The sequence below is a fragment of the Macaca mulatta genome, chromosome 8 (assembly GCF_049350105.2).
Source record: "Macaca mulatta isolate MMU2019108-1 chromosome 8, T2T-MMU8v2.0, whole genome shotgun sequence".
Taxonomy (NCBI): domain Eukaryota; kingdom Metazoa; phylum Chordata; class Mammalia; order Primates; family Cercopithecidae; genus Macaca; species Macaca mulatta.
Window position 1 is genome coordinate 133,901,358 of NC_133413.1, and position 25,819 is coordinate 133,927,176.

The 25,819-nt window shown below is 44.8% G+C and overlaps 1 protein-coding gene across 4 annotated transcripts in view; it reads right to left on the minus strand.

The window, feature by feature from the left end:
* Positions 1 to 9,441: 9,441 nt before the first annotated feature.
* Positions 9,442 to 25,819, minus strand: part of FBXO32 (F-box protein 32) — a 43,624-nt gene continuing 27,246 nt past the window's right edge. Inside the window, exons 6-10 of one of the 4 annotated variants that reach the window (XR_013396818.1) lie at positions 25,080 to 25,264; positions 17,988 to 18,170; positions 16,172 to 16,315; positions 14,727 to 15,019; positions 9,442 to 12,912 (exon numbers count right to left, since the gene is read on the minus strand). Coding sequence is in view for 2 of the 4 variants with exons in the window: in XM_077942535.1 (XP_077798661.1) it covers positions 14,930 to 15,019; positions 16,172 to 16,315; positions 17,988 to 18,170; positions 25,080 to 25,264 (602 nt within the window). In the remaining 2 variants the exon portion in view is untranslated. 4 annotated transcript variants of the gene reach the window in all.

Genomic DNA, 25,819 nt, shown 5'->3' on the forward strand with positions numbered 1-25,819 from the left:
TCTCAGGTATCACCCCAGATGAACGATGCTGTTCCACTTCGGCGCTTTGTGAATGATTCCCCTGGAGTCCCCACTATGACTTACAGGATAAGACAGGCTCTTTCCATGAATACTATTCTCCTTTCCAGGGTGTCCTTTCTCCTCACCCCTTCTTTTATATTGATGCTGGGAATGAGTAGGATCAATTCTGGCCTCTTGATAAACCTTGTAGGGAGGTGGCTGGCTCCAACTATTGAAATTGGAAACTAGAATATCAGGAGGATACTCAATGCCATTTGTCCTCTGAACTGGGTTTTAAAAGAAATTCATTTATTTATTTTAGATACAGGGTCTTCCTCTGTCACACAGGCTGGAGTGCAGTGGTGTGATCATAGTTTACTACAGCCTCAAACTCTTGGGCTCAAATAGTCCTGCATGCTGAGTAGCTAGGACCACAGGTGCACATCACCATCCCAGACTAATTTTTTTTTTTTTTTTTGTACATTTTGTAGAGATGGGCGTCTCACTATGTTGGCCAGGCTTGTCGGGAACTTTTGGCCTCAAGTGATCCTCCTGCCTCAGCCTCCCAAAGTGCTGGGATTATAGGCATGAACCACCATGGCCGGCCAGCATTAACTTTTAACTAAAGTTCTGGGAAAATAAAGTAAACTCCATTCAACATCTATTACAGTAATTAGTTAATTACAGAGTATGATGCCCTATTACAGTTTTTTGGGGGCAGGTCATTAACATTTCTAGGTCTTGGTTGTCTCATCTGTGAAATGGGGGTGGTGGGTATGCCTGTAGGAAGGTGGCAGAAGCTGGACCACGTCACCTCTTCAGATCTCTGTGAGGTATCACTTTGAGTCTATAGAGTTCATGGTTTTAGGTTTGCTTGGTTTCAAGGTTTTTCTCTTCTCACCTTTGTTGCAAAAACTACATTCATATCAAAGCCCTTCATAGTTGTGAAGTGCCAGACATAGAAAGAGGGACAAATCCTAGCTGGGGAAGGAGAGAGCATTGTGTTCATCCACATGAGGGAAATGGAAGCCGAACAGTGCTCTGTGTCTAGTGTATTCCCACTTATCAGAGGCAGGGTCTTAGCACAAGTTGAGATATTTCAGTTATTTGTCAGCAAGTCTTCCTCCAATAGAAAGCTCATTTGGTTGGCAAGGCTAATGAAGGTTTATCCTAGAGACCTTGGGTATCTGGTGCAGGAAACATATTTCACAGACTCTTCCCAAAGTTTTACACTAGGTGCTGTGTGGGAGAGACAACGGTGGTGTCATAAAAGAACACTGGGTAGGCCAGGCACAGTGGCTCATGCCTATAATCGCAGCACTTTGGGAGGCTGAGGTGGGCGGATCACCTGAGGTCAGGAGTTCGAGATCAGCCTGGCCAACATATAGTGAAACCCCATCTCTACTAAAAAAATAGAGAAATTAGCTGGGCATGGTGGCTCATGCCTGTAATCCTAGCTACTTTGGAAGCTGAGGCAGGAGAATCACTTGAACCTGGGAGGCAGAGGTTGCAGTGAGCCGAGATCATGTCACTGCATTCCAGCCTGGGCGAAAGAGCGATACTCCGTCTCTGAAAAAACAACAATAACAAAAAACCCCAACACTGGGTATAAGGCTAGGCAGATTTGAGCATATGAGACAGAGACAAAAAATGGAAAGTGGACTTAGTGAATACGAATAATAAATGTTTATGTAAAGCTTACTATGTGCCAAGCACTGCTCTAACCACATAACGTATCAAATCATGCAAAATGCACTAACTCAATGACTCCTCATGGCAAATCTATGATGCAGATGCTGTCATTGTGCCTATTTTGCAGATGGAGGGACTGAGGCGTTTTTGTATTTTTTGTAGAGGCAAGTTTCACTTTGTTGGCCAGGCTGGTCAAGGTTTAACACACTGTCCAACACAGCTGGGAAGTGGTGGGCTGGCTTCAGATCCTGGGCCCCTCACCACTGTGCTATGCTCTGCCTCTCTGAAGGAAGTAGGGGCTCTTCGGGACACTTTTGACATTAAGAAAGGATTAAATCGTACAATGTAATGAAAACGTTTGAATAGGCGTTTTAAAAGTACAAAAAAGAGGGAGCCACACAGGCACTTTTATGTGGGTCAGGAGTGACTGTTTTGTTGCGCTCTTTGGCATCTGCCAAGCCTGATTTCTCAGGATGTGGTGGTTGGCCGACTGCCCTTGCGGCCACTGGATTCTGTTCTCTCTCTGGTTTTTCTCCCTTTCCCCCTGCCTTCTGAAACCTTCCTCTAGACTTTCCTTGCCCTTTTTCTCTTTCTAGGAGCTTGTATTAGTCTTCAGAGAAATGGAACCAGTAGGAGGTGCATGTCTTTCTCTCTATTTATAATGTGTGTGTGTGTGTGTGTGTGTGTGTGTGTGTATATATATATATGATCTCTCTGTCTCTAAATCTCTGTCTAGTATCTCTGTCTATCTATCATCTATCTATATCTATCTATCTATCATCTATCATCTCCATATATGCTTATATAGGTAGTTTGTTTTTGTTTTTGACAGAGTTTTGCTCCATCGCCCAGGCTGGTGTGCAGCAGCATGATCTCGGCTCACTACAACCTCCACCTCCCAGGTTCAAGCGATTCTTGTGCCTCAACCTCCTGAATAGCTGGGGTTTCGGGTGCGTGCCACAACCCCAGGCTAATTTTTGTATTTTTTGTAGAGGCAGGTTTCACTATGTTGGCCAGTCTGGTCTCGACTTCCTGGCCTCAAGTGATCTGCCCGCCTTGGCCTCCCAAAGCGATTACAGGTGTAAGCCGCTGCACCTGGCTGATATATTTTATTCTTTTAACTACTTTATTAGGTAAAGTGAAATGTTTTATTCCTTAAAATTGGCCTATATTTGGCTAGGCACAATGGCTCATGCCTGTAATCCTAGCACTTTGGGAGGCCAAGGTAGGAGAATTGCTTGAGGCTAGTAGTTTGAGACCAGCCTGGGCAACATAGCAAGACCCCATCTCTACAAAAAATAAGAATAGCCCAGTGTGTGGTGTGTGCCTGTAGTCCCAGATACACAGGAGGCGGAGGCAGGAAAATCCATTGAGGCCAGGAGTTCAAAGTTGCAGTGAGCTATGATTGTACTACTGCACTGCAGCCTTGACGACAGAGTGAGATCCTGTCTCAAAAAAATTTTTTTTAAAAATCTCTCTCTGTACCTTTATCTCTATTTATCTCTATCATCTATGTATGTATGTGATATGGTTTGGCTGTGTCCCCACCCAAATCTCAACTTGCGTTGTATCTCCCAGAATTCCCACGTGTTGTGGGAGAGGTAATTGAACAATGGGGGCTGGTCTTTCCTGTGCTATCCTTGTGTAGTAAGTCTCAAGAGATCTGATGGCTTTATTGGGGGGTTCTGCTTTTGCTTCTTCCTCATTTTTCTGTTGCTGCTGGGATGTAAGAAGTGCCTTTCACCTCCTGCCGTGATTCTGAGGCCTCCCCAGCCATGTGGAACTGTAAGTCCAATTAAACCTGTTTTTCTCCCAGTCTTGGGTTATCTCTTTATCAGCAGCATGGTCTTCTCAGTCTCGAGTATGTCTTTATCAGCAGCATGAAAACAGACTAATACAGTATGTATGTAGATTTATTTTAAGAAATTGGCTTGCTGGGTGCCGTGGCTCACGCCTGTAATCCCAGCACTTTGGGAGGCTGAGGCGGGTGGATCACGAGGTCAGGAGATGGAGACCATCCTGGCTAACACCGTGAAACCTCGTCTCTACTAAAAAATACAAAAAATTAGCAGGGCATGGTTGCAGGCACCTGTAGTCCCAGCTACTCGGGAGGCTGAGGCAGGAGAATTGCTTGAATCTGGGAGGTGGAGGTTGCAGTGAGCCGAGATTGTGCCACTGCACTCCAGTCTGGGCGACAGAGTGAGACTCCACCTCAAAAAAAAAAAAAAAAAAAAAAGAAAAAAGAAAGAAAGGAAAGAAATTGGCTTATGCAATTGTGAGAGTAGCAGGTCCAAAATCTCCAGGGTAGGCTGGCAGCCTGGAGAGCTAAGGAAGAGTTGATGTTGCCATCTTGAGTTCAAAGGCAGTCTAAAGGCAGAATTCCTTCTTCAGGAGATGTCACTCTGTTCTCTCAAGGCCTTCAGCTGATTGGATGAGGTGTACCCACATTATGGAAGGCCTTACCCATGGTCTGCTGATGTAAATGTTAATCACACGTAAAAAATACCTTCACAGCAACAACTAGACTGATGCTTGACCAAACATTGGGGTACCATGGCCTAGCCAAGTTGGCACATAAAATTAACCATCACAGAACCATTTGAAGGTTCATTTGATTCATTTGGTTAGAACCAAATGAACCTCAGGTCATTTGAGCTTCTGTCAGTTTTCTAGAACACTGGGAAAGCTCTGGTACTGAGATCCCAGGGACACAGCTTTAATTCTCTCTAAAAGGGAACTCTGTCCAAACCTTAGAGTACTTTTTTTCCCCTCCCAAGAAATCTATCAATGCACAGAATGGACTTTGGTTGGGAAGTGTTAAGTATTGTTCTCTGGCCTTTGATCCCTAGTCCCATTTCTGGCTTCCAATGAAGGAGCTCATGTTTCATCCCACATTGTTCTCCTTCTCAAAAGCGTGAACTCAGTTCTTCTTCCTATCTGAACTCCTCTAGTGCATCATAACTGACTCTGGGCATTTACAACTTTGGCTCCTGTATTGTAATTGATACACATTTTCCAGCCCCTCCCACTCCTCCACCAGCGGGGTAAGTTCCCTGAGGGCAAGGGCTAAGCTCACTCTTCTTCCTGGCTGCTCCAGTGCCCAGGACACTGCTGCTTCATAAACATTGCTCAGTGGAGATAATTTGCAACGCCGATTCTCTGTGATGTTTCTTGGGCAGAAACGTGATTGGTGTCATCCTCAATTTAAGCCTATGTGAAACAGGAAGGAGAAAACTTCACACCTACCATGGACAGAGGCTGACACCCCCTGTCTAGCTTTTGCACTTCCACATATCTGGTGGTCAAAATAAGTCTTGCTGCTGAATTAGGCAGTGAAGATGGTTGTGCCTTTTATTTTCAGACAGATCTTTGCCCAGCTTGGGTTGAGGGCTATGCAGCAGTAGGGACAGTGGGAGTTTGTCTGGGGTGGGGGCAGAACTGGCAGGGAAAAGCTGTTCTCTAGTATGTTGTAGACATACTAGAGAAGCTGCCAGCTTAACTGTATTCGTTTCCTATTACTACTGCAACAAATCACACTTTCAATGGCTTAAAACAACACAAATTTGTTATTTTTATAGTTCAGCAGGTCGATCTGACACAGGTTTTGGTAGACTGACGTCAAGATGTTGGTAGGGCTCTGTTCCCTTCTGGGAGCTCTAGGGGAGAATCCCTTTCCTTGCCTTTTCCGGATTATAGGTGCTGCTCTCATTCCTTGGCTGGTAGCCTCCCCCTCCACCTTCAAAGTCAGCAAGGGCCAGTGGAGTCCTTGTGTTGCATCAGTCTGACCTCTGCTGCATTCCTTTTGTACTTTTTTTTTGTTTGTTTGTTTTTTGTTTTTTGAGACGGAGTCTCGCTCTGTCGCCCAGGCTGGAGTGCAGTGGCGCGATCTCGGCTCACTGCAAGCTCCGCCTCCTGGGTTTACGCCATTCTCCTGCCTCAGCCTCCTGAGTAGCTGGGACTACAGGCGCCCGCCACCGCGCCCGGCTAATTTTTTGTATTTTTAGTAAAGACGGGGTTTCACCGTGGTCTCGATCTCCTGACCTTGTGATCCGCCCGCCTCGGCCTCCCAAAGTGCTGGGATTACAGGCGTGAGCCACCGCGCCCGGCCTCCTTTTGTACTTTTAAAGACCCTTCCGTAAATGTTACATTGGGACTGGGGGCGCTGGCTCATGCCTGTAATCCCAGCACTTTGGGAGGCCGAGGTGGGTGGATCAGCTGAGGTCAGGAGTTTGACACCAGCCTGGCCGACATGACAAAACCTCGTTCTCTACTAAAAATACAAAAATTAGCCGGGTGTGGTGGCGGGCATCTGTAATCCCAGCTACTTGGGAGGCTGAGGCAGGGGAATCGCTTGAACCTGGGGGATGGAGATTGTAGTGAGCTGAGATCACACCACTGCACTCCAGCCTGGGCGACAAGAATAAAACTCCATCTCAAAAAAAAAAAAAAAAAAAAAAAAAAAAAGGCTGGGCGTGATGGCTCACGCCTGTAATCCCAACACTTTAGAAGGCCTAGGAGGGATCATGAGGTCAGGAGATCAAGACCATCTTGGCCAACATGGTGAAACTCCGTCTCCACTAAAAATACAAAAATTAGCTGGGCATGGTGGCATGTGCTTGTAGTCCAGAGTGAGACTCAGTCTCAAAAAAAAAAAAAAAGAAAAAAAGAAGTTACATTGGGCCCACCCAAGTAGTCCAGGATAACCCCGACATCTAAAGGTGCTTAATTTAATCACATTTGCGTTTTTCTCTTTACCACATAGCAACATATTCATAGGTTCCAGGAATTAGGATGTGGACATCCTTAGGGAGCTATTATTTTGCCTACCGTGGTAGCCTTATGATTTCCATTTAAAATAAGTAATTAGTGTAAGATATGATTTTAAATGGAAAGGTATGATAATTTTACTTAACAATGTTAGAGTTTCTAAGAGAGTTTGAGATAAAATATATTCATGCTTAATTTGTTAAATTTGTAACTTACTTGAGAATGTTTTGCTTATTAAGGCTGTAAGCTTATCTGAGCAGGTATTTGCAGTGTTTTGTTTGTTTCTTTGTTTATTTGGGACAAAGTCTCATTCTGTCCCCAGGTTGGAGTGCAGTGGTGCGATCTCAGCTCACTGCAACCTCTGCCTCCCAGGTTCAAGTGATTCTCCTGCCTCAGCTTCCTGAGTAGCTGGGACTACAGGCTTGTACCACCACACCCAGCTAATTTTTGTATTTTTAGTAGAGATGGGGTTTCATCATGTTGGCCAGGTTGGTGCTCGATCTCTTGACCTCGTGATCCACCCGCCTCGGCCTCCCAAAGTGCTGGGATTGTAAGCATGAGCCACTGCGCCCAGCCTGCAGTGCTTTTTAAAAAAGCAAATGCATTCAATTTATAATTGAAGTGCTTACAAATCAAAAGTAACAGATTTATAATTGCAGCTTTAAAATGTTTAAAGGATTTTTTTTATTAAGTTTGTAAAAGAGAATTACTTTTTAGAGGGAATGTGATCTATTAAATTTGAGTTTATTAAGAGGAATAAAAGGTCCTACTATTTTGTATTAAAATTTACTAGGCTTGTAAATATCAAGATTTGTTAGTGGAATTTAAAGGAAACTTTAATGAAAACTGGGTCTCTGTATTTGTTACTTTATCAACAAACAGTAATTTTAAACCAAAAAGCTGTAAGTAATTCTATCTATGCACATAAACTCATGCCAATTTTTGTTCTAGTTAAGGGTAAGTATATGGTCCTAAGACTTTCAAAAGCATTTTTTGAGTGTATATATCAGTGGTCCCCAACCTTTTTGGTACCAGAGACTGGATTCTGTGGACCAGGGGGTGCGGGGGGGATGGTTCTGGAATGGAACTGTTCTACATCAGATCATCAGGCGTTAGATTTTCATATGGAGCACACAACCTAGATGCCTCGCATGCGCAGTTCACAACAGGGTTCATGTTCCTATGAGACTCTAATGCCACCGCTGATTGACAGGAGGTGGAGCTCAGGTGGTGACGCTCACTTGCCTGCTGCTCACCTCCTGCTGCATGGCCCAGTTCCTAACAGGCCATGGGCCAGTGCTGGTCCATGGTCTGGGGGTTGGGGACCCCTGGTAGATATGGTCCTATTAATTCATTCAGTCCTGGCACAGTGCTAGGTACCATGCAATTGCCACAAGTAAGACTACAATGTAACAAAGTCCCTAGGCAAAGAAGTGTGATGGGAAATGAGATTTACTCGGCTTGGGGAGACTTTAGTGAGGAAGTGGCCCAAAGGTGCTAATCAGACAGATGGTAGAACATACTAAGGAGGCACACTACCTGAGCAAAGAAGACTTGTCATATTTAGGGAATGGTGAGATTTTGTGACCCTGGTGGAGGTTTAAAAAAATGATCTCTAATTACTCTCATGTACCTTTTGTCATTTTCTGATTGACAGTTAGTGGTCAGAGTGAAGGGTGTACCAGAGTGAAAGTATCAAGTAAGCCAATCTCCCGCAAGTCAGTCACCTGAATATATCATACCCTCCTGGAAACACAGTGCAATTCTGAACCCGATTCTTAGACTCTTGTTGCTCAGGGAATAACAATAATCATTAACACTGGCTGTACTCATATTTTGTGCCTGTCTCCAAGCACTTCATATGTGTTAGTTCACTTAACCCTCTGAGCCATAAGAGATAGGTATTCTTAGCGTTGAGGAAATTGAGACACAGAGGGGTGAAGTGAGGTGACAAAGGCCACTCTGCAGGTAAGTGGCAGGACCATGATTTGAACCTTGTACAAGCTGTTTCTCTTTCCGGAATGCTCTTGCCCTCATTCCTCTGGGGCTGGCTCCTTCAACATCACTTCTTCAGAGAAGCCCCCGCTGCTTCGGTTCTCACTGTCTTAACTGGGTCCCACTTGTTATTCTATATCTCAATCCTTTGTTTATTCCCTTCGTATTGGTTATTACAAATAATTTTTTTTTACTTGCTTTCTCCTCCACTCCCTCCCCCTGCCTTTTTTTTTTTTGAGACAGAGTCTTCCTCTGTCACCCAGGCTGGAATGCATGGCGCTATCTCGGCTCATTGCAACCTCCGCCTCCCAGGTTCAAGAGATTCTCCTGCCTCAGCCTCCTGATTAGCTGAGCCTACAGGCATGTGCCACCATGCCCAGGTAATTTTTGTATTTTTAGTAGAGACGGTGCTTCACCATGTTGACCAGGCTTGTCTTGAGCGTCTGACCTCAAGTGAGCCACCCGCCTCGGCCTCCCAAAATGTTGGGATTACAGGCGTGAGCCACTGCACCCCGGCCCCCTTTCTTACTAAAATCTAAATTTCATTAAGGTAAGGACGATCCCATCCTTGTCACCAAAAAACAAAACAAAACGAAACAAAACAAAACCACACACAAAAGGCAAAGACAATTTCTATCTTGTTCACCACCCTATTCCCAGTGCCTTGCACAGGTCTAGCATATAGCAGCTGTTCCATAAATGCCTGTTGATGAATAAACTGATGTTGACTTCAAAATTCATTATTCCCTAATCATTCTGCTGTGCAAATAGTATATGAAAACCTTCAGTTTAAGCATAACGCTGTATTATGGACTCAGGTTGGTATTCAGCAACAAGCTTGTTTTTCTATGGATTCCTAGAAATTTTACAAAAATGGTGACAAGTTTCTGGGAGAAGGAATATAAGTCTCAATAGGCAAAAGATAAACATATTTAGTATGATAAAAAGCCAACTTGAATTGGGACATACTAAAAATGCACCAGTGTGTGTTGTTGGAAAAACATTTATTGCAATTCAGTGTCAAAAGTTTTTTACAAAAATATGCCACCGTCTGGTACAAACAACTATAAAAAAATCAGTTCATCATGCAAGAAAAGTGTGCAAATAATTTATACAGATGGACTCAGCTCACACAATATTAAATAAACATCTCTGCATGTAATTGGTCTAGCTTTATGCTTTAGTTACAATGTTCAACCCCCTCTAATATTTTTCATTTAAAAAAGTACATTAAAGCGTCTAAGCTTAGGACACAGGCTGTAATATACACCCACTTTAGCCATGGTGATTGGCACTTGGTAAAATAAAGATGGCACCAAGGGTTCCCAAGTATAGAATACAGCTTGGAGCCTTCTGCTTAACAGATTTGTGCTTCGTTAATTAAACAAACACATCTATACTCAAAGACAGAAAAAGTCGTGTTTAAACTCCAGAAATAATGTAGCAGATGGAGTTTCAAGAAGTTCAGAGTTTTGGAGCAGCCATCGTTTTTGGCCAAATGGAGCAGGGCCTGTTTTGAGAGATTCTCCAGAAAGCTTTGTTTGCTGAGTGAATTCAAGGACACTTTGAAAAATGCTCAGCAGACAAAGTCATGAATATCATGGCCCCTTGCTCCTGGCTGCCTCATGGAATAATCCCCCTTTGCTTAGTAAAAGATGAAGTTTAGCGGAGAATGAACATCCGCTGGGACAGAAATGCACTGAATCTCATAGCTGGTCCTGAAGGAGGAAATGGAGAAGATGGATTAAATGTACCTCTGAGTCTAGCGGAGAGGAAACACCTGCTTTGGAATCTCAGTTTCTAGGAAGTAAGTCACTGCCCAGCCCTTTTTTTTAATAAGGGCCGTTTTTGTAATAAAAATGTAAGTACCCAAGGAAAAAATAAAGTTGTCAAAATATGCTGCTTTCTTTATAGCAAGCAGGTTGTACTCATTGGAATGCCACATTCACAACAGAATCAGAGGTCTATAAAAACATTAAGTGGCTCCTTAACTTCTCCAGTAAGAATCAGGGACTTGAAATGGAAACGTTAACAGCCAGATGCCCAGTGCTGGGCAGTCTCCCATGCCTTCCACAGTGAAGGGCTTGAGAAAAATCACATCCAACGTCATGTGTCTCCAGCCACACCAAAAGGTGCTTGGGGTGGAGGGCTGGGGGCACACAAGGTCAGGCCTCAGGAGGCCTCAAGTTGGCATTCAGCTCTGCCACTGAGTACCAGGTGGGCTGACGCACGTCCCCTAAACATTCTGGATCTCTTCCTCATCGTGATCGTGAAAGGCAGAAGCTCTAAGTCTGAAGTCTGGGGTAGGAGTTTCCATTCTTTGGAAAACCAAAGATGGTTACTCTCCTTAATGAAACTGAGAAGAAAGTATCTACAGAAAACATTGAATTTAAACAAATTATGACCTTGTTTGTTGAAGCCATCAAGGACCCAAGATATATCAAATAACAACATCTCTGTATTGGCCTAGAGGATCAGAGTGTTTCGAGGTCTGTTTAAGCACTAATAGGATTTTAGGCCAGCATCCAGTCAGAAGAGACAGTTCACAGACTCAGAGTTGGAAACAGATTAAAAAAAAAAAAAAGATGTCAACATAGAAAATGATGATAGAGTTTAGTTAAAAAAAATTCACACATAAAATTGCAGTTAAAAAATCCACACATAAAATAGTGTTTGCATAGCAAGACATTATTGCCTTTCAGCCTGGCAGAAAAACATAAACTCAGGTGTATATTTTATCATAAACATTGTATTGAATGCTAAGAATGATATACTGTTGAACATCTCTTGAATAGTTTGCTTCCTAGTAAATCATACCACTTGTTTAGACAATTGAAATTCCAAGGTCTTTCTCTTCTCCCGTATAAAAACAACAGAAACAAGGAGCCTCTGTTAGTAGCAAGCTCTTCATGGGAAAGGGTATGTGAATCCACAAAGATGAGAACTGTGGCAACAGCATTATACACACCCACTACCTTACTGCCCAAGTGCTAGTAGAACCTGCTCTAGTGTTCAGATTTGCAGTGCAAACCCAGTCCCTCTGAAATACATCTTCCAAGCCACTTCAATGTAAACCTGATCATCATTAAACAAAAATCATCTCACAACTGATACATTGGGGATGCTTTCACCTAACAGCTTTTGTTCATTTCTGCCATTTGCCCTCCCATTCAACTGATTTGTCTGCTCAAAGTAACAGCATTGAGTGATAATGCAATCTAGTTTAAAATGCCATTGGATTTTTTTTTTTCCAGATCTTGCTCTAGTGTGAGCACTCCTGAGCTTCACATATTCTCCTTGTCCCAAATGCAAGTGCTTACTCTCAAGAGACTCTAGGCTCACTGCCCATAAACCTTTGAGTTGGACCAAATCTTAACATCCCTGTGGATTTGCTCATACTGCCCTGGGCAGAACTCCTTCCTTCTTTGGAAGTCTGAGTTACTTCATATTTGACATCTATTTTGAAATTCTGTTTTACAGGGTTTAGGATGGGGGTAGGTAGGCCCAGGAAAGAGAGTAGAGCATTCTCTCTTTTCTAGCAATTTCCATCGTCATGCCCCTTCTGGCTTTTAGACCAGCAGTTCTGAGACAGGGATTATTTGCTTTTGTTTGATAGGTCAGATTGTCTGGGACAGTTTGCCAATAGAAATTCTATAGACTATTATTGTTCAAAGAGCAATAATTGTCTTAACTCTCTTCACTTATATGTGAGGCTCTGGCCATACTTAACAGATACCACGTGGCACTAGCACAGATACGCTGTGCCTGCTGTGCTCTTCCCATCATCCCCACACAAGCCACAACATCAAAGACATGCCATTTCTATTCCTTTCCCCCTCCCTCTCTACCTGCCATTTCCTTCTTTATTCTCCTCTTCCAATGAAAGAGAACCATAAAGGTTGATTTATTCTTCATTTTCCTTAAAACATTTCCTTGACTCTGTCATACACCAACTCCAGTAACACCAAAGGACATGGGGAGAGCCCACCGGCACCATCTTGGTAAACATTTAAGAAGACTGTAACCCTTCTCTTGGGGCAGGGGTCATCTTGCCAGATGCACCTGGTTGCCTGGGGTCTATCGTACAATCACGTGCACTGCTGACAGTCTAAATGAGACCAGTTCCCAGTTTTGTGCTGACAGTCCACAGCAGGCAATGTTTCTGGGATTGCAAACTTGAAGGCGACAAGGAGTTTCTATTTTCTTGATCAGCATGAAGGGGCAGAGATCGCAAGTTGGTGGCAACATGTGGAAGGCCACGAACCCCTAAATCTAAAAATGTCACCGAGAGTCAAAGGTTCCAGAGCTCTCTCAGTGGTGGCACACCCAACTCCACCCCACGTCTTTGAGGAGGCTGAGAAATTGGAGAGAACCTGATAATTATGGAAGAAGTAGCTTTTTATTCAACAGTCTAGGTTCCGCATTCCCAATGTGAAATTGATTCAGGGGGGAGAGGGACTGCAAAAAAAAAAAAAAAAAAAAAAAAGAAAACACACCTTAGATAGTATAATGGTTCGTGATCTTCCAAAGCTCAATCTTACCCAACAAAATCCTACTCTTTCATATTTAATTTTCCTTATTAGGGAAAATCTAAATTCAATGTAATTTTTTTCTCCTTGGGGGGATGATAATGAAAAAAAAATTGGAGAAATCCTGGCATAGCAGAAACATTGCAAAGTGAGGAGCACTGAATAGTAAGTTCCTTCTCTTCAGAAAGCTGATACATGGGTTGTGTGCTATTGAGGGCAGGGGTTGAAGAGGTGTTGTATCATAGCTTGTCTCTTGCCTCATTTCTCTCCGTGCTTAGCCATCTTTCCCCCTTTCCAGGTCACCCCAAAGGTCAGTTCTTAAAGATAAACTGTTCCTCAACTTGCATGTGGATCATGTTCCTATTTCTGCTTCACTTATTTGCCAAGGGCATGCAGGGTGACAACTTTATTTGGGAAAAAAAAAAAAAAAAAAAAGAAAAGCATATACAACTGCAAATATATGTACATTGTTGTAGGAAAGCAACAACATTCTGTGGAAAGTAAAAAACTGGGAGTAGATCCCCCATCTACTCCCAAGAATATTTTACAATGAACTCACTAGGTCCTGAGATTTCCTTTCTTCCACAGTTACCTGCTGCTATTTGCCTCGCAAAATCCCCTTGGGATCTTCCTGTTTTAACTATCCAGCCTGGAAGCAAGTTTAAGATGAACTTGTGGTACCTCTCCTCCCTATTTGGCTGGAACTCCAGCCTTGATTTTTAATCACCTTTGCAAAAAGCCTTAGCTCAGATGGACTCATTTTGATGTTGGACCTAAAGAAAAGAAGCTCCTCAGCTCATCCCCCTGGCAAGGGGAACGGCGACTGGTAAGATGTTTAACTGGCTGATTGTAAAACCTGTCTTCCGAGCCTCAGCACTTGGGCCCCACTCTGTCCACAGACACAGGCTTATCCATGAAGATATCCAAGGAAGAAAGTTAAGCAGGAATAAGAAAGTCTTCACAGCTATCAGTTGGGTGACTAATTCTATCATCTTTTCTGCAGCAGGACTTCCTCTGGGATGGCTTTTGTTTTGGAGACAGGCTGGAGTGCAGTGGCACGATCATAGCTCACTGCAAACCTCGAACTCCTGGGCTCAAGCAATCCTCCCCTGGGACTGTTTTAAGTTGGCCTTCTCTTCCCCCAAATGAGCTACAACATGACAGGAAAAAAGGAACGTGTGCTTTCGGGTTGTTCTGGTAAACAGATAACTCCAAGGAGGGCCCTGTTTGCCTGAAAAGGAAGTGTGGAACCAGATGAGGGTTGCCTCCAATATCCCTTTCCATTTTAAATCACTTTTTATAGTGATGAGAACACTTACAAGAAAAACAGACACTGCCTACTGGATCACATGCGTCGTCAGAGAGGGCACTCTACACTTTGAGAGGTAGACCATTGTGTGGTATCTCTGTAGGGTAAGGCTCTGTGCCCATGCAGGTTTAGGATGGGTGGCGCTTCCTTCGCCTTCTCAAAACAAACACCAGATCAAACCCCAAAGCCCAGGGATTTCTCCTATGTAGCTTTCCTTCTTCTTTTTTCTTTTCTAAACACATTTTCACATTGTAAACAAAGCGTCCTATTTTGTATTTGAGTTTTGCCTTTTTCTTCCTAGGGAACTATAAGGGAGTTTCTGTGACCATTAAGAGGATTCCATTTTCACCGCTGAAACAGAATTATTGCCCTTATAGTCTTGCTGGCAAATTGTTAGAAAAAAAGTTTATTTACAGTATTTTGCTTTTCCATACCAATTCTAGTGAGAAGTTCACATTCTTAAATTCCCAGTCAGCAACTGCATTTCTCCCCTCCAAGTCCTCTCCGTGACTTATCTCTGAAGTTCCAGGCCAATGTTTAAAATGTACACTATTTACAAATGAAGTGTCCAAATGCCATATTCCCAGCTCTCCAGTCAGCAGGGGGACCTTTCTGAAGTGTTGGCATGTGCTGGGATTCAGAACTTGAACAAGTTGATAAAGTCCTGGGGTGAAAGTGAAACGGAGCAGCTCTCTGGGTTATTGGCAGTGCACGGATGGTCAGTGCCCTGGAAAGGAACACACGGTTAGCTTCAAGTTCTCAGAGGCCTCTCATTGGCTTTTGGCACCAAAAGGCATTTTCCAACTTCAAAGCAACGACTCTCTGTCAATAATGCCGCCCCAGGCCTAAATGTTGCATGTTCTCACTTGTATGTGGGAGCTATAAAAGTAGATTTCATGAAGACAGAGAGTAGACTGGTGGTTACCAGTGCAGAGAAAGGGAAAAGGAAGGGGATGCAGAGAAGTGGATCAATGGGTACAAATACATGGTATGATAGAAGGAGTAAGACCTGCTGTTAGATCAGTAAGTGAACGTAATTTACAATAATCTATTGATTATTTCAGGCTGGGCGCGATGGCTCATGCCTGTAATCCCAGCACTTTGGGAGGCCTAGGCAGGTGGATCACTTGAGGTCAAAAGTTCAAGACCAGCCTGGCCAACATGGCGAAACCCCATCTCTACTAAAAATTACAAAAATTAGCCTGGGTGTGGTGGCATGTGCCTGTAGTCCCAGATACTCAGGGAGGCTGATGCAAGAGAATCGCTTGAACCTGGGAGGTGGAGGTTGCAATGAGCCGAGATCCCACCACTGCACTCCAATCTGGGTGACAGAGTGAGTGAGACTCCGCCTCAAAAAAAACAACAAAAAACTATTGAACATTTCAAAATAGCCAGAAGAGAAGAATTGGAATGGTTCTAGCATAAATAAGTGACAAACACTTAAGGTTATGAATGTGTCAAGTACATTGATTTAATTTTTACAAATTACATGAATAACATTATCACATGGACCCTGAAACTATGTATTACGCATCAATGAAAACATTTTACAAGTCTGGAAAAACTCGAAGGCATGTGTTTCCGTGTGTAAGTGTGTGTACTGGTACACACAGAGAGAGGAGGATTTAAGGGTGGGTGGGTGGGTGGAATGCAGAAAAATGTAAACATAAGAAAAGTGAAGAAAATGGAGGTCTATGAAAGTCTGTCAGACAAAGGGAACCCCCACCCTCCCAGGCACTGAATCAGTTTACCCTGACTTTCAGCCGGGGGCTATGATGGGGAAGAGGCGGAAAGGCGCTGGCCTCACCATGCTGGCTGGCACTCTTGGCTCTTAGGGACTGGGCTGGGGGTCTGTGGCAGCCACCTCTGAGACACATACCTTCCAGGAAAGGATGTGACAGTGTTTGCAGAGCTGAAGGGTATCTCCATACTGCTCTTTCCTCGGGTAACATCGGACAAGTTTGAAATACATCTTCTTCCAATCCAGCTGCCCTTTGTCTGACAGAATTAATCGTTTGCGGATCTAAAAAATCAAATGAATAAAAGAAATTGCAAGAGAGTTTGTCAAGAAGATGGCTTGTGGTTTTCTGGTTCTGAAAAGGTTGACTCTCACCCTTTCCCCCTCTTTTCAGCTCTACAATAGCGAGGGGAGAACTGTCACTATATAAACAAGTACCTTGTTAGCTCTCCTCAGTTAAACAGTAGCTTTTCACCAAGCTTAAAACAAAACAAAACAAAACAAAACAAAACAAAAACACAGGTGGCTGGTGACACGTTGCTAGTGACCTTTACTAAACTGCGGCTGGATGGTCCTTTAAAGTTTAGGGGATCTCAATAAACAACTTCAATCTTTTCTTTGCTATAGATTTGAGTGATCATTTCCAGGGAGACGCAATAACTGCTTGGCACCAGGGCTCTAGTTTATATCTAAATATTAGTGGCTTCATGAACAGAACTTGTTGAACTCACACATCCATATAAAGAAACTGGAAAAAGACCAACAAACTTGAGGCAGCATGATGAAGGGAAACAGGCTTGGAGTTGGTGTCTGAAGGTCCAAATTCAAGGTCAGGGCCAGTTTCTTCACCCAAAGAGCTACTTCATTAATTTGGATATGTCACTTAGCCATTTGTGGCTTTAGTCCCTTCATCTGTTTGAAGTAGGCACAACAATACCTATCCTTCCCTGGGCCATTAGAATAAAATGAAATAATATCTATGAAAGTACTTTAAGGCCGGGCACGGTGGCTCACACCTGTAATCCCAGTACTTTGGGAGGCTGAGGCAAGCGGATCACCTGAGGTCAGGAGTTCGAGACCAGCCTGGCCAACATGGTGAAACCCTGTCTCTACTAAAAATACAAAAATTAGCCGGGCATGGTGGCGCACACCTGTAATCCCAGCTACTTGGGAGGCTGAGGCAGGAGAATCATTTGAACCAGGGAGGCAGAGGTTGCAGTGAGCCGAGACTGCACCATTTTACTCCAGCCTGGGTGACAGAGTGAGATTCTGTCTCAAAAAAAAAAAGAAAAAAACAACAAAAAAAGTACTTTAAGGCACTCAGAAAATGTAAGTTATGGGGTTATAGATAAAAAGGATGGGTGCCAATTTATGATTTTTTTGAGTGAGTTGTAAAATAAGAATAGGTTAAGAATGTAAGTTCAATTTTTTTCATAAAAACTACCTGAAAAAAACACACAGACAACATCTCTATTTAAAAACTCAAGACTGGGTAGGCATGGGGGCTCATGCCTGTAATCCCAGTGCTTTGGGGAGGCCGAGGCAGAAGGACCGCTTGAGGCCAGGAGTTTGAGGCCAGCCTGGGCAACATAGAGAGACCCTACTTCTACAAAAACAATAATAAAAAAATTATCCGGGTGTTGTGGCATGAGCCTGTAGTCCCAGTTACTCGGGGGGCTGAGGTGGGAGGGTCGCTTGAGCCCAAGTGGCTGAGGTTGCAGTGAGCTATGATTGCCTCACTGCACTCCAGCCTGGGCCATAGAGCAAGACCCTGTCTCAAAAAACAAGAAACAAAATCACAAAACTCCTTCAACTGTCATTTTTCAGTCAAACCAGGGAAGGTTCAGTCAAACCTGGAGTAGGGCGAACCCAGACCTCAGGCTTGAGCAGGGCACCAAGGAAGCTTGGGGTGGGGGCCAGAGGAGGGTGGGAGGAAAGCCCGCTGGGCCTTGCCCACCTGCCGCTCAGAGAAGTGGTACTGGCAGAGTTTCTTCCACAGCAGCCGGTCTTCACTGAGCACGTGCAGGTCGGGGGCCGCCTGGCCCAGGCTGACCAGGTCCCGCCCGTCGCTCAGCCTCTGCATGATGTTCAGTTGTAGGCACAAAGGCAGGTCCGTGAAGGTGAGGCCTTTGAAGGCAGGCTGCAGAGAGAAGGGTGACAATAGGTGGGATGCCAGAGAGCAGCGATTCACCAGGCCTTCTAGGCATGCAGCTGCCCCCGTCCTCCACCCTCGAGGCAGTTTATTGATAAGAGCTCGAAAGCAGAGTAAATCTCCCCATCCCAAAAGCAGACACGAGGCCATGGCCGTGAGCCACAAAGAACTGTGTGGAGTGGGCTGAGCTGAGTGGTGCCAGAGGGATCTCCCTACATTTCCAAAGCTTGAAACTTTCACTCTTAAAGACTCTCCAAATGGTGCATGTGCTTTACTCAGTTCACAGAGTTACAAGATTTGCTGCTTTCCTGAAGGCCTCACTGCCCTGGATGGAGTGGCCCAGCCAGCCACCCCAAGACCCATCTCTCTGGCCGCCCTCCAGACCTCAGGTCCCTCCAAGTAGGTTTACTCACTGGCACCTAAACACACCTGACTCAGCCTGACCTCAATGCCCTCGCCTCCCCAGTCCTCTCTGCTCGGCCACGTGGTCGTCCTGCTCAGATCCAGTTCAAACCTACTTCCTCTGAAAGGCCTTCTCTGTTTTTGTGACTCCCTTACCCACTGCACCTTCCTAGAATTCCTAGGACCTCTTTGAGACACTTTTTGCAATATCCTTCTTTTTGTCATGCAACATGAGCTTTTTTTCTAAAAGAAACTTTGAAAGGAACATTCTTGCTGGAACTTAAGTTCTATGAAGGCAGGAATTTTAATCTGTTTTCGCTACTGTGTCCTGGGTGTCTACAGGAGTGTCCAGCACATAGAAGGCACTCAACAAATACCGGTGGAATGAATGAAGCCCAAATAATTAAATAGGTAGAAAACAACACAAAGACTCTGTGCTGGGGTGTGTGTGTGTGTGTGTGTGTGTGTGTGTGTGTGTGTGCGTGCACGCACGCACATTGGGAATGGCAGGTCCAGAAGCCCTTGGCCCAAGCTCCACCATCCCTTGAGACATCTCTATTCTAACCGAGGCCTCCGTGGAACATTGTGAAAACTGTTGGTCTGTGGATAATACCTTGGCAATTAATTGTGAGCTTCTCCAAGAGCTTCTGGTACACCCCTGAACTTACTAATATATTTAAGCCTTTATTGTTTTAAATTTTGATGAGCTTATGATACCCTGCCCAGATCTACATCCTTGAAGGCAGGGTCTAATTTTATGTCCCTTGTAGACCAGCCCAGCACAAGCCACCTCTCCTGAGCGTCTGCTATGGCCTGGTGCTGAAGTGGCTGCAATAAGCTCTTTAGGCTGGTGAGAGACCCAGAGGCAGAAACAAATAATCATAAAATAATATAAAATAAGACAGTAAGTGCTGTCATGGAGGGAAGCACAAAGCTCCGTGGGGAGAATCTGCACCTGGGAATCCGCACGTGTATTTGCTGATGTGTCTTGAATGGCAACAGGATGCTGCCATCCAGATAGATCAATAGACCACCTGGGACTGCGGCTCCTTGTCCTGCCCCTGCTGGTTCTGGGTGAGCTCTTGATTTTGGACTACTCACATTTTTAGATCAATGTTCTGTGACCTCTGAGAGGTCACAGGAGAAAAACAATACAGGATGAAGAAACCCTCCCTTAGCTCAGGGGAAAATATCCTGAGAATGGGTATCAATTTCCCTGCCCAAATTTTTACAGGAGCCAAACTCTGTATGAAGCACATCGAAGCCTAAACACATGGAGGATTCCAGGAGACACTAGGTCTGGGCAATTCTCTCCTGTGTCCCGGCAAGGCTGGGTAGGCATGAGGTGGGGAGGGAGCGGTGGCAAGGGGCCTTGGGAAGGCTGAGCTGCGGAGAAGAATGGGAGGTGCAGGGGAGGAACACCGACCGACAGGCAGCACATCTGGATCCCCTGGGAAGTCTCCCCATGTCCAAAATGAATGGCTTAGAAGACTCTGAGGATCCCTCCCAGCTCCAACAATCTCAGTTGTAGAAGGACTTCAGCCTCCTGTTTCATTCAAAGTATCCATGACTTGACAATTTATAGGGCTCAGTTCTACCCCAGGCTGCTGGGCAGAACTCTCAATTGTTTGCAAACTTCAGGTCTTTGCCAGCCGCAGAAGGCCCTAGACCTATTTATCGTTTTTCATCTGCTGCTGATCATATGAGCTCATAAAACTGCCACGAGATTTTCTTTTCGTTTCCAACACTTCAAAGCCTCTACTTTTTTGGTTAAAACTCCCAGGCCAATTATTACATTAACTCCTACTAAAGGCAAGCCCACTTGGCGGAGTTCACTCTGTCAAATTTTCAAACCTGAACTTTTCCAAAATCCGTGCCCAGACCCCATGCTGAGCCCTTCCTCCTGATAAGTGGTTAACTGCTTACATGCCTCCTCCTTTCGAATATAAACGTATAAAAGAAAAATTAGTCACTCTCGCTCCTCTAGTCAAGCATTTGGCTAACATCCATTCGGGTCTATGTCACTCCTCACATGTTTCAAAACAGTGCCCTGCCCACCACATACTGTCACTGTCTTTGATTTTTTTCCCCCTAAGACCCAGTTCTCTTAATTTCTTTCCTTCATTCTTTATTATATTATTTTGCCAGTAAAAATGGGCTCCATAGAATTAGATATGAACATTTCGCAGGAAAATAAGATTTTATGCTGGGAGGAGAATGATAGAATTTTGGCAAAATAGAAAGCATTTACTCTGAAAGTCAACTTCATATTTGCATGTAATAATGTACTTCTCTCTGGGTCAAACTGTTAAAAAAAAAGTAAGTTTTAAAATACAGTCCAGACTGAAGTAATTAAGTCTTTTCTCTTTCTCTCCATTTCTCCTTCCCCTGGAGAGTTAAGCTTGTGTGTGGAGGCTGGGCGCAGTGGCTCGCGCCTGTAATCCTAGTACTTTGGGAAGCTGAAGCAGGAGGATTGCTTGAGCCCAAAAGTTCGAGACCAGCCTGGGCAAGATGGTGAAACGCCCTCCCTACTAAAAATACAAAAATTAGCTGGGTGTGGTGGCGAGTGCCTGTAGTCCCAGCTACTTGGGAGGCTGAGGTGGGAGAATCACGTGAACCTGGGAGGCCAAGGCTGCAGTGAGCTAGGACCGTGACACTGCATTCTAGCCTGGGCAATGGGAATAAGACCCTGTCTCAAAAAAAAAAAAAAAAAAAAACAAAAAAAAACAAAAACAAAAAAAGAAAAGCCCTTTAAGGCTCTGTGGGTTCCAGTACAGCTCTCAACATAAGAAAGCTCAGAGCCAAGGAGGGTTGGGACAGAGGACAGCGGGAGGAAGGCACAGTGGTTGAAAGCACAGCCTCTGTGGACAGGCCTGGGTTCAGTTCTTGTGTTACATCCTACTGAGCATGAGGCCTCAGCCAAATGATTCTTAACTACTCGTTCTAATTGTTCTCATTTATAACATGAGAAAAAGCTTATCCTCCAATGTTGTTGGGTGGGGCGGATGAGATAATGCATAGAAGCATTCAGTGTAGTGCCCAGTAAATGCTAGCCACTGTGATGACTCCTACTTAACAATTCTTCACTAGGTGAGTTAATCAATACATGTAAAGGACTTAGAAGAGGGCCTAGGCCGGGCGCGGTGGCTCAAGCCTGTAATCCCAGCACTTTGGGAGGCCAAGACGGGCGGATCACGAGGTCAGCAGATCGAGACCATCCTGGCTAACCCAGTGAAACCCCGTCTCTACTAAAAAATACAAAAAACTAGCCGGGCGAGGTGGCGGGCGCCTGTAGTCCCAGCTACTCGGGAGGCTGAGGCAGGAGAATGGCATAAACCTGGGAGGCGGAGCTTGCAGTGAGCTGAGATCCGGCCACTGCACTCCAGCCTGGGCGACAGAGCGAGACTCTGTCTCAAAAAAAAAAAAAAAAAAAAAAAAAAAGAAGAGGGCCTGCACAGAGCCAGCCCTTAATAATAACAGCTGACATGTTTACAATATTTACTGTACATTAGGCACTGTGCCATTTGCTTTCTATATATTAACTTATTAAATCTCACACGATGGCTATGAGTTGACACTACTGCAACTATTTTCCAAATGAGGAAAGTGAGGCATGGAGAGACTGAATAACTTGCCTCAAATCCTGCAGTTGGGGCCGGGCGTGGTGGTTCATGCTTGTAATCCCAGCACTTTGGGAGGCTGAGGTGGGTGGATTACTTGAGGCCAGGAGTTCGAGACCAGCCTGGCCAACATGGTGAAACCCTGTCTCTACCAAAAAATACAAAAATTAGCCGGGCATGGTGGTGCACGCCTGTAATCCTAGCTACTGGGGAGTCTAAGGTGGGAGAATCGCCTGAACCCAGGAGGTGGAGGGTGCAGTGAGCTGAGATCGTGCCACTGTACTCCAGCGTGGGCGACAGAGACCCTGTCTCAAAAAAAGAAATCCTGCAGCTGGTAAATGATCATCATCATTCATAATACAGGGCCATGTTTTCCAACTGTGTTCTTTTGAACACTGAACGAGTACTCAGGCAGGCAATGGAAGGAGACTCCCTTTCAACCACTCATTCATTCAACTCAGATTTACTGACTGTCTCCTGCTCTGTGCCAGGAACAGGGAATAGATGGGTAATGTCCTTTCTTTGTGGAGTTTATAACCCAGTGGACAGAGACAGAAAAGTACACATTATAGACAATTTCAGATCATAACTGCTCAGAGGAAGGTGATATGATGGTGACGTCCATAGATTGGATGGTCAAAGAAGGCAGCAAGCTTCAAAACCCTGAGGCAGGGCCAAGCCTGGAGAGTGCAGAGAATGACTTGGCTTGGCTGGACCTCCTCATGTAGAAGAGATAGTGAGTGAACTTCAGTGTTTGATCTCTTCTTTGTGGGATCTCATTGGATCAAAGAGAGTTTTTTAAACAGCTGGATCATTGGATAAATAGTTGGAAGAAAGCTGGATTGAAAAAGTTTGGAAACTCAAGCAAGCTTTGACATTTTAGGAATATGGAATCCAGGGTTCTGGCCTCAGCTCTGGCCCTAACTGCTGTATATCGCTTGGAAAGTCACTGGGCATCTCTGGTCGCCACTCCACCTCCACTCCAAGAGGGGTAACAACAGCTACAACAGCTAGCTCCGAAGAGCGTTGGTGGATCAGCTAAGAAGGGTTCTGAGCATGTAAGCCTATGGCAGTGCAGGGTATGCGGGCAGATGTGGCCAGAAGGGGTCCTTGGAGGTGGACAGAGGGAACAGAGGCAAGCTCCAGGCAAGTGTGACCATCTAGAGTTTTTCCTTTTTTTTTTTTTTTCCTTGAGATGCAGTCTCAGTGTGTCACCCAGGCTGGTAAGTAGTGGTGTGATCTCGGCTTACTGCAACCTTCAACTCCCGGGTTCAAGTGATTCTCCTGCCTCAGCCTCCCAAGTAGCTGGGACTACAGGTGTGCACCACCACACCTGGCTAATTTTTGTATGTTTAGTAGAGATGGGGTTTCACCATGTTGACTGGGGTGGTCTCGATCTCCTGACCTCAAGTGATCTGCCTGCTTCAGTCTCCCAAAGTGCTAGGATTACAGACATGAGCCACCGCACCTGGCCAACTGTGACCATCTAAATGGGTGTTCTGAAGTTGCTGAAGGGAAGTGCCCTTGGGACACATGGGACCTGCTTGTTTATATCACTGGCTTGGCAGTTCTCTCCTGGTCTTAGAAAAATCCTAGTCAGTCAGTCCAGGCCATAGAGAATGCCAGAAACCAGGTAGAACGTGTATGTGGGTTTTCTGTGAGAGAGAAGCTGGGAACTTGGGTCTCACGTTCACACGGTCAGACTATGTGCCTACACTTGAGATGTAGGAATGGGGTAAATTATTAGAATCAATCAGGTGAATGTTCATAATAAATATGTACATTCTCTTAAACAAATCAAATACGCGAGATGATTTCTGAAAGATGACTTGCATCTGTGCTCTGCTCTGCGTGTGTGTCTGTGGCAACAGCGTGTAGGTGTTGTAACCTACGTGACTCTAAGGAAGTCACGTAACTCTGAGCCTTCGAATGATTCTGTTTCACAGCTTAAAAAGCGAAGGGACAGAGAGGTAATTACCAGTAAAGTCATGAACATGCATTCTAAAAACTTCATCTAGTAAAAGAGTTATTTAAAAGCAGTCAAAGGATTTCTTCCTGCTACCTTCTCCTGATATGAGGCAACCTCAAATTTTATCAGTGTGGGTCCCGGAAACCACTTAAGCCAGTTACAGTCTGTGATGAGATAAGTAAGCAAAGTGCTACATGAGCCGCCTGAGTGTGTCTGTCCATTAGTGAGTCCTAAGAGATTGCACCAGCATCTTCCTTTTTTTTTTTTTGTGCCTTGGTCCTCCTGCTCACTATTAGGAGGACAAGAGCTGAGGGCCAAGCTAGGTTGTGAAAGCCAAAAGGAACAACTGCTGTAGATCGCCAAACCTCACTGGTAATATAGGGCTTTTCCTTTGTGCTTTGAGAATTGCTCATCATTTTCCCACATGTAAGCTCGCAGACTTTAATCAAAGGCTTCCTTTGTCATAACTACCAATAATCGGAACTAGGATTTTAAAAGGCTGGTACCAGTTCTCCAAGCCTTCCCAGCTCTGTTATATTCAAGACAGCAACCTAAAGCGGCAAGCAAGTCATCCTTTATGAGGAAATGAGCAAACAGACATCTCTGAACCCCGCTAAAGATTTCAGCAGCGGGGCTGCTTCTCCCCAAAAGCCCAGTTTCCAGCTTTCCCACAGTAGTTCACCAGGCTGCCATCTTTCATGTACTTTGATCCCGTTTTGCCAAGTTTTTCTTCCCACCTCCCTTTATCAGGAGGTCCCCCAGCCCGCCCTCAGCACCAGGACAAAGCAGCCATCAGAAAAGACCGGACTCTTCTGTCCTGGGAGTGAATTCAAAGTCTTGGCGAGGCTGTTCAGTGTCTCCGTGGAGGAACCCACTGCTGGGAGGAGGCTGGGCCTGCCCGCTTACCCTGGTGATCTGAATGTTGTTCAGCTGCTGCTGCCAGTGGAGAATCGTCTCCATCCGATACACCCACATGTTAATGTTGCCAACCAGCACGGACTTGCCGACTCTTTGGACCAGTGTACATAAGGACGTGTAGAGGGTCTGGAGTAGTTCCCTTATTAGTCTAATGTTTTGCTGGTCTTCAAGGACTTGAGTGGGAAAGAAAAAAATAATCAAAGTTATGATACTGGAACACCCTGTATTTTACACATGAGCTTTTCTCTGTCTCTATTCCAGTCATGTTACCCAGGCACTGCCTCTGGGGATACGGTTTTCTTCCTCACGCGTGTTTACTATACGGTTGGCCAAACTTCTGCACTTGAGGTCAAAAGGTAGAGTTTCCATTATCTAGGTCCCTCTTGGTTCTCTTCTCTCTCATTTTCTATAAAGCCTCTTTCTCTTCATTGTTCTCCCAGCAGCCATGGCTCACCTGATCAGAAGCCACTCCTTTTGCCCAGAAGTGACCCCCCCTTTAGGACAGTCAGTGGAAGGAGCATAGTTTCAGGGGTTTGGAGCCTGGGCTCTAATCCTGTCTGGCTGACTCTGTGTGATTGTGGACAAATCACTTCTCCTCATGGGCCTCAGTTTCTCCATGTGTATAATGAGTCAGGTGAACCAGAGACCTAAGGTTCCTTCTAGCTCGAATAGTCTACGAATCTATTCTGATTTTGTACACGTGTCGATTTTCTAGGAATTTGGGACCT